At 42.2% G+C, this 10,000-nt stretch overlaps 2 protein-coding genes across 4 annotated transcripts in view; one reads left to right on the top strand and one right to left on the bottom strand.

Annotated features, from left to right (window-relative positions):
• Septin2 (septin 2) overlaps nucleotides 1–1,482 on the bottom strand; it is a 49,602-nt gene extending 48,120 nt beyond the window's left edge. The window contains exons 1-2 of one of the 3 annotated variants that reach the window (XM_043028868.2): nucleotides 1,339–1,482; nucleotides 1,053–1,165 (exon numbers count right to left, since the gene is read on the bottom strand). In XM_043028868.2, the coding sequence (XP_042884802.2) occupies nucleotides 1,053–1,082 (30 nt within the window). In that variant the 5' untranslated portion in view covers nucleotides 1,083–1,165; nucleotides 1,339–1,482. Of the gene's footprint in view, nucleotides 1–1,040; nucleotides 1,166–1,338 lie in introns of those variants that run through there. The other 2 variants (XM_043028866.2, XM_043028867.2) reach the window with 2 other exon arrangements.
• Nucleotides 1,483–4,137: 2,655 nt separating this feature from the next.
• LOC122261321 (myeloid leukemia factor) overlaps nucleotides 4,138–10,000 on the top strand; it is a gene marked incomplete at its 3' end in the record, with an annotated part of 30,008 nt that continues 24,145 nt past the window's right edge. Inside the window, exon 1 of the mRNA XM_086546397.1 lies at nucleotides 4,138–4,325. Within this exon, the coding sequence (XP_086402523.1) occupies nucleotides 4,273–4,325 (53 nt within the window). The remainder of the gene's footprint in view (nucleotides 4,326–10,000) is intronic.

The following is a 10,000-nucleotide window of genomic DNA, read 5'->3' as shown; positions in this document are numbered from 1 at the left end:
ATAACTAGGACCGAAAATAACGTGAACACTCAATAGAAGGCACTGTATAATTATACTGTAAACAATATTGCGCCATCTAATGAGAGAACACAACAGTGCATGCATTCACTGAGGGTGTCCAGTCCACATCTGTAAACACATAAACATAACCATGTTTGAATTTCTGGGCGAGGATGGTGGTTATTGAGGTATTTTGCACAGAGTGGCATGAATAGGAGGGTTCAGGCCCCCCTTGGTTATGGCTAACTTCAAAACTAGCCAAAGTTAGGTAATTAACTGGGTTGCATATGAAATATGCCCTGAAGTAGCACAAGGTAGTATGAAGTGTCTTAAAAAACGGGACCCAGATTGTGGAGTACTGAGGTGGAATTGTGCATTATATCCACTATATATGAATAGTAGAGGTTGAAAGGAATTCATCGATACCATTTTTGTGATATTTAGTAACACTGCGTTATTCAGAAAATTTAACTAAATTAAAATGCTCTATCTGGCCAGAACCTTCATAATAGAGGTTGTTTTGTTTCTGAGTCACATTAACTTTTACAGGGATTTGGATAGAATACAGCCAATAGAAAGGAAAAAATACCTAGAATATCACTGAGGATTTTTTAAAAGCATTTAACGGAAGAAAAGCAAAAGTACATAATCCTATTTTGAAAAAACTTGAATGACATAAAATGTAACATTAGAAACGCAAGGGAAATGCCACTCCCTTTCTGGATTCGATCCACATATAATTACTTCATTCAATCTTTATGGGTACAATGACATCCTAAACGTTTATGATTGATATCAACACTTCGAAGAAATGTTATCTATATAATTCAAAACGTCCTATTCACCACAGGGGGAATTTGAAAGATGTTCACTTTCGGAATACCATGAACTGGTCACACCCAAGCAACAGCAATTCATATTCATCCCTTTATATCCGGTTCTGTCGTGTTAAAATTTCTTTCTTATGTCACACTTAATTCAACAAATTGTTCATTTATCATTAAATTATGTTTAAATAGCTACAGCTCTGTACAGCATACAATTAATCTTACCGGAGGACGTTCGACAGCCACAGACGCCATTCTTGAGGGTAACTGATCTCGATTACATTGTCTGGTACCGTCAGACGGATCTGACTTAGGCTGCGTTAATTGTAATTTAGAACCTTAAACATAAAATAACTATAATCACATAACTGGAAAGGAAAATTAAGAAGCCTATAACAAATCATGAATATTTCAGGCTGACCCTAAAAACATTTGTAAAAAAACCCTCAATGATTAAAGAATGTGGTAAGAGCTAGAGACGCGAGACAATAACACAAAACTCTCTATTTACGTTGGAAATTCTTTGGATATGAATATGATTGGACATTGAGAATGGTTTCTTCATTCCCGACTTGATTTGTTATCTTTCACATATTCTGTGGTAAGGAACATGTAAAGCCCTGATGGCAGCCAACTTGCGCAACTTGAGACAAGTGATGAAATTTCAGCACACCGATTTTTCTTTATTTTCAGTCCAGTCTTATAAAAGACTAATCAACACCCCCTCTCGTTCTATCTATGATTCTCTATTATTATATTACATTTCTCTCTTTACCCCAGATGTATTTATGGACATCTGTCTGCTCCCTCCTTTTTTACATATATCTCTTCCACTTATAAGAATGTACTCATACACTCACACAGTCTCTCTCTCTCTCTCTCTCTCTCTCTCTCTCTCTCTCTCTCTCTCTCTCTCTCTCTCTCTCTCTCTCTCTCTCTCTCTCTTCTCCTCTCTCTCTCTCTCTCTCTCTCCTCTCTCTCTCTCTCTCTCTCTCTCTCTCTCTCTCTCTCTCTCCCTCTCTCTCTCTCTCTCTCTCTCTCTCTCTCTCTCTCTCTCTCTCTCTCTCTCTCTCTCTCTCTCTCTCTCTCTCTCTCTCTCCCTGTGTGTGTGTGTGTGTGTGTGTATGTGTACACATATATATATAATTATATATATATATATATATAGATAGATAGATATAGATATATATATATATACATATACATATACATATATATATATATAAACACACACACACACACATATATATATATACATATATATATATATGTACATATATATATGTATATATAATTATATATACATGTGTATATACATGTGTACACATACACACACAAACACACACAAACACACACACACACACACACCACACATAAACACACACACACACCACGCATAAACACACACACACACACACCAACAGTCTCACACACACGCACACACACGCACACACATACATATATATATATATATATATATATATATATATATATATATATATATATATATATATATATATATATATTTATTTATCTATACACACATATATAATAAATTTGCATTTCGCTTTTCATTTACCAGTCAGCTTTGCTCATTTTAGGTGTAACCCTTCTCCCTTCTATCTCCCCCCTTCCTCTCTCCCACATTCACTCTCAGTTGACTCTGTATGTTTAATTTATTTGTAAGCCACCCGCCTTGTGTTGTGTATATACGTCGGTCATGTCAATATAGCTGTTTGTTATTATAGTAGGTATTTGAACCAAAATGGACTAAGTGAAGGTCTCCTTGTCCTCTCTCTCTCTCTCTCTCTATCTCTTTATCAAAGGTGGCATAGTTGTGTGAAATAGGAATTACCATCTTACAGTTGGCGATGAGAATAAAATATGTGGCAGATTTGACGCTTTATTTCTGTGGGAACTTGATAGTTTGGTGTGCAGATGATAGGCGTGGCAGAAGCACTCAGAAAGGAGTGGGGCATCGTACCACGAAGGAGAGCGCCCATAGTTTGTAGGAGGCTAGGTGTGTTCTCTCAAGAGGTGTCACCAGAATGATGCTAAACTCGACATTAAAAGCAGTTAAAGAGGCGCAGGGGCGGATCCAGGAATTTTAGCAGGGGGGAGTCTGGCTCATTACTGGAGGGGGTCAAGTTCCTGGTTTGTGCGCCGCAGGCGCTCGAACAGGCGTCTGCCGCAGTTTTTTTCAAAAGGGTCAAAATAGCCCAAGCCAAGAATAGGGGCGCTTGGGGGATACGCTGATTACCAAAGGCAACTTTTATTTATGGCCTGAGGAAGAGGAGGAAAGGACTAAATACATGATAGACAAGTGACATTGAATATCGATGTAAATAATGTTTATACATAGTCAGTGATTAAACGCAATATAATCCTCATTGTGAGTATAGTCAAGGCATACCTTGTGCGTGAAAGACACATACACTCTCTTTCTCTCTCTTGATATATATATATATATATATATATATATATATATATATATATATATATATGAATCACAAAAAACACAAACACAGTATATATGTATGTATATATAAATATATATATATATATATATATATATATATATATATATATATATACATACATATATATGAATCACAAAAAACACAAAAACAGTATATACATATATATATATATATATATATATATATATATATATATATATATATATATATATATACATATACATACTCACCGAAGTGCCCAGCCACAGCAGTAACCGCCGGGCTACAGTGAAAACTCACGAGCTTGGAAAGAGGGAGAACACACACACTTAAGTACGTTCGGAGAAATTCTTTTCAATGTAGAATCTGGCAGCAAATAAAAATCTATAATTTGCTTTGTAGCATTATGGTCAATACGCAACGATTCTTTCACGCAATGTGGAGAAAGGTGAACAGGAATCGCTGGCGACTGATTAGATTAGCACTACTAGAATCATTTGGAATAACTATTACATCCAACAGCATAAACAGAATTTAGGTTCACGATCGGAGCGTTGTTGAACGCTTGGATGGGATGGTTAGGATTAGACAAGTATATACCCAGGTACCTTTTGTATTATTCCATCTAAATCTGATTTCCCAAAGTTATTTTGTACAAAGAAGTTTCAAGCTTTTTCATCTTCGAGAATGGAACTTTCAATAGATATAGGAAGTACCATAAAAAAAAATTCTTATAAACGTATTATTTGCTATTCTTTTCATGTTAAAGCCTGCCTAGAAGAGAAATCACCGTTTCAAACTTCGCAGGTGGGCGGAGCTTTGCTGAGTCACGTGGTGTTTTGATTCTTCCAGAAAGACGCCATCTTGCCAGTAGCCCTTTACAGAGTGGGGTAGAAGGACACGTCTCCTTTCGTTCTCCCGGACGACTTCTCTCTCTATCTCTCTCTCTCTTTCTCGCCAGTTGGGATATTGATCTTACCATAAATATGTCGCTTTTCGGATCTCTTCTTCCTGGGTTTGACGACGACCCGTTTTTTGGGTATGTACTTTCATTTAATTATGTAATGTTGAAGGTATGAGAACATAAGAGCATACAGCTGTAATAGGGGAAGGAAAAATGACAGCCTTGAATGAGGGTAAAATATTTTGTCTGCATAGATGCCAGACAGATTTCCCAGACTTAGATAAGCTGTACAAATATACGGAAGCTATTTTTTCTAATTTATTTTGGTGCTTAATATTATTTTAACCCTGATTTAATTCAACATTGGTGTTTTATATTTGTATTATTTATGAATTTATTTTGTGAGGGTGATCAGGATCATGGTGACTCTGATGATGGTGGTAGGAGTGTGTTTTTTATGTAAATATGTATCTGTATGTGAGAAAGTTTTGTATGTCAATTATTGAATCTAGACCTGCATCAAACAAAACTGGGGCCTGTGTGCCTTCTTATCTGGTAAAGACTAGCAAATCTCCCCCTCATTTACTTGGTAAATATATAGTATAGTGCTTTGGTACTAAATGCCATGAAGTGGTACTGATAGATTCCTCACACTTACTACCCTCAAATAGTGGATATAATTCAAGATTTCCCCCTAACCCCAAAGTCTGCGCTCTGATATTAGGGGAGGACATGAAGGAAATCAAGGAAATTATGGGGTAATATCTGACTAAATTGCTTTGAGATGTGCTACAAATAACCTTAGTTCCACCATATATCTGTCTACAAAAAACCTTAGTTCCACCATATATCTGTCTACAAATAACCTTAGTTCCACCATATATCTGTCTACAATAAAGCCAAAATTCAAAAGATGTTTTCCTTTAAGACTTACCCACATGATGTACTATTTGCAAAGTGATCAAATTTTGTATGCTCTGCTTTCAAAGCATTTTTCATCTACAAAATCCCAATGGAACAACCTGCCCTACCTTATCTAATTTTGAGATTTGCCCCAACCAAGTAGGGGCTTTGCCCCTCCCCTGAGCCCCTATTACAAAGCACTCAGTGCTTCTTACCTCACTCTATTTGAAAACACTATGATTGACCTATTGATCTAGAGGTAACTGTCATTGGCTGTCACCTGTGGATGAACTCAACATCCTGAAATATTTTTGCATGATAAATGTCTCCTTCCAAGCACATGTACATTAGGTAAAACAAAAACATGTGTTGATTGTCAATTAGAACAGGATGAAGGTCGAAGCCTGATCTCCTCATGCCTTCTGTTGGGGCTCAGATTATGGGGAATTGTGGATTATATGCATTATATATGAGTAGAACAGGCTGAGAGGAATCCTTTGACACCAATATTGTGATAATTAAGATGGTGGTGCTATTCTATATACTCACCATATACTCCAATAAAACAGAGCTTGAACTGAATCACTATTTAATGATAAATTACAAAGGTGTCCAAGCTCTAATTGCCAGAATATACACAGAGGAGATTTGTAGACCTGTGCAAGAATGGAAAGCTCAGCTTGACGTGTAGATTCATGGACTATGAAAAGCAATTGTTGGCTAACGATTATTCCCTATTGACATAACTTCAGTTTATCTTCCATAAAGAGCACTTTATAATGTAAATCAAACCAGAAATTGCATTTACAACATCATCAATGCATAGGTGCAGATACTAAAAGTCCTAGTGAGTAACTATAGCTGATGGTACAGACTTCTTATAGTAAATTGAAATATTTCAAATGATCAGTGCTTAGGAGAAAGTTCATTCTCTTATTTGTATAAGAATCTGCATGTATATAGTAAACCACTGGGAAAAGACCCTATCAAAGGTAGATTGCAAGAAGCCCAGTACGGCATTCATGCACACAAGCACGCGCGCGCACACACTCACACACACACACACACACACACACACACACACACACACACACTCACTCACTCACTCACTCACTCACTCACTCACTCACTCACTCACTCACACACACACACACACACATATACACACACACTCACTCACTCACTCACTCACTCACACACACTCCTACACGCACACACACACCCCTACACGCACACACACACCCCTACACGCACAAACACACCCCTACACGCACAAACACACCCCTACACGCACAAACACACCCCTACACGCACAAACACACCCCTACACGCACACACACCCCTACACGCACACACACCCCTACACGCACACACACCCCTACACGCACACACACACCCCTACACGCACACACACGCCCCTACACGCACACACAAGCCCCTACCCGCACACGGGAACCAGTCACTACGGCCCTCAACCACTACGGCCCCAGTCACTTCGGCCCTAGTCACTACGGCCTCTCTCACCGTCAACCCTAGTCACTGCGGCCCCAGGCACTACGGCCTCCCAAGATGTTAACTTAAAACCACGTGTCATTTCATGACCAAGGAAAGGAATATAGAATCATAAATGTATATATTACCAAAAGTGCAAGGAAAAGGTAAAATTGCAAGGATGCTCGTTCCATTGGAATCAAGCCATTTGGAGAAAAATCCAAGAAATAGGACTGGCTGCACCATACATGAATCATCGCCCAACTAAGGATTTCATAAGGCAGCTCATGGCACTTCCTTTCCTCCCTGAAGAACACACAAAAACAACATTTGAACAGATTGAATTACGAGTGCCTCCTGGACCACTTCAAATTCTAATGGAATATATTAAAGAAACTTGGGTCAATGGATTCTGGGCGCCAAGTGACTGGACTGTATTCGGGCAGAGTATCCGGACTAACAATGACGTAGAGGGATACCACAGAAAGTTGAATGGTATGGCAGGCAGCTCTCATATTCCATTTTATGTTTTAGTGCCATTACTGTACAAAGGATGGTAAACACACACGTCGTCAGAGCCGTCAGTTTAGAACAGTCCAAGGCAAAATATTTGCCCTATGGAAACAGTATGAAGACCATGAAATAACCACCAATCACCTCTTAACGCACACACACACCCCTACACGCACACACAAGCCCCTACCCGCACACGGGAACCAGTCACTACGGCCCTCAACCACTACGGCCCCAGTCACTTCGGCCCTAGTCACTACGGCCTCTCTCACCGTCAACCCTAGTCACTGCGGCCCCAGGCACTACGGCCTCCCAAGATGTTAACTTAAATTAAGAACGACATGGAAGAGAGAAACCACGTGTCATTTCATGACCAAGGAAAGGAATATAGAATCATAAATGTATATATTACCAAAAGTGCAAGGAAAAGGTAAAATTGCAAGGATGCTCGTTCCATTGGAATCAAGCCATTTGGAGAAAAATCCAAGAAATAGGACTGGCTGCACCATACATGAATCATCGCCCAACTAAGGATTTCATAAGGCAGCTCATGGCACTTCCTTTCCTCCCTGAAGAACACACAAAAACAACATTTGAACAGATTGAATTACGAGTGCCTCCTGGACCACTTCAAATTCTAATGGAATATATTAAAGAAACTTGGGTCAATAGATTCTGGGCGCCAAGTGACTGGACTGTATTCGGGCAGAGTATCCGGACTAACAATGACGTAGAGGGATACCACAGAAAGTTGAATGGTATGGCAGGCAGCTCTCATATTCCATTTTATGTTTTAGTGCCATTACTGTACAAAGGATGGTAAACACACACGTCGTCAGAGCCGTCAGTTTAGAACAGTCCAAGGCAAAATATTTGCCCTATGGAAACAGTATGAAGACCATGAAATAACCACCAATCACCTCTTAAAAGCATGTTTGAAGTTATGTAAAAATTAATATGATTCCCTTATATGTGTTGTACGACTAGGATTTGTACAGTTTGTATAAACCATATACATTCTGGTTATGTAGCTATTTCTGTGTTAAATATATTTTATTTTATCAACATGTCTTACTGTAATTATTTCCTATTAATGCAAGCAGGAAAGAATACCAGTTTTCATTAAAAATACTTTCTAATGATGGCCGAAGTGACTAGGGTGGTTGGTCTGAGTCGGCCGAAGTGACTAGAGGTTGGTGCCGTAGTGACTCAGGTTGGGGGCGTAGGGACTAGGGTCAGAGGCCGAAGTGACTGGGGCCGTAGTGGTTGAGGGCCGTAGTGACTGGCATTCCCGCACACACACGCCCCTACCCGCACACACACGCCCCTACCCGCACACACACGCCCCTACCCGCACACACACGCCCCTACCCGCACACACACGCACACACACGCCCCTACACGCACACACACACACACACGCCCCTACACGCACACACACACACACACACACACACACACACGCCCCTACACGCACACACACACACACGCCCCTACACGCACACACACACACACGCCCCTACACGCACACACACACACACAACCCTACACACACACACCCCTACACACACACATACCCTTACACACTCACACCCTTACACACTCACACCCCTACACACACACCCCAACACACACACCCCAACACACACACACCCCAACACACACACACCCCAACACACACACACCCCCACACACACACACACCCCTACAAACACACACCCACACACACACACCCCTACACACACATACACCCCTACACACACATACACCCCCACCCCTACACATACACCCCCACCCCTACACATACACCCCCACCCCTACACACACATACACCCCCACCCCTACACACATACACCCCCACCCCTACACACATATACACCCCCACCCCTACACACCTACACCCACCCCTACACACATACACCCCCACCCCTACACACATACACCCCCCCCCCCACACACCCCCACCACACACTACAACCCCACCACACCCTACACACACACACACCCCCACCCCTACACACACACACCCCCACCCCTACACCCACATACACCCCCACCCCTACACACACATACACCTCCACCCCTACACACACCCCTACACACACCCCTACACCCCCCCACCCCTTCACAACACCCCCACCCCTACACACACATACACCCCCACCCCCACACACACACACCCCCCCCCCCCCACACACACACCCCCACACACACACACACCCCCCCCCCCCCACACACACACACCCCCACCCCCACACACACACCCCCACCCCTACACACACATACACCCCCACCCCTACACACACATACACCCCCACCCCTACACACACATACACCCCCACCCCTACACACACATACACCCCCACCCCTACACACACATACACCCCCACCCCTACACACACATACACCCCCACCCCTACACACACATACACCCCCACCCCTACACACACATACACCTCCACCCCTACACACACACACACACACCTACACCTGCACACACACCTACACCTACACACACATCCCTGCACACACACACCCCTACACACACACACACCCCTACACACACACACACCTACACCTACACACACACCCACACACACACACACCCCTACACACACACACACCCCTACACACACACACACCCCTACACACACACACACCCCTACACACACACACACCTCTACACACACACACACCCCCACACACACCCACCCCCCCACACACACACACACCCCTACACACACACACACCCCTACACACACACACACCCCCACACACACACACACCTCTACACACACACACACACACCCCTACACACACACCCCTACACACACACACCACTACACACACACACCACTACACACACACACCACACCTACACACACAAGCACCACACCTGCACA

The sequence above is a fragment of the Penaeus japonicus genome, unplaced genomic scaffold (assembly GCF_977035675.1).
Source record: "Penaeus japonicus unplaced genomic scaffold, GWHDUDI00000001_assembly GWHDUDI00000018, whole genome shotgun sequence".
Taxonomy (NCBI): Eukaryota; Metazoa; Arthropoda; class Malacostraca; order Decapoda; family Penaeidae; genus Penaeus; species Penaeus japonicus.
This window is presented reverse-complemented; position numbering and strand designations above follow the sequence as displayed.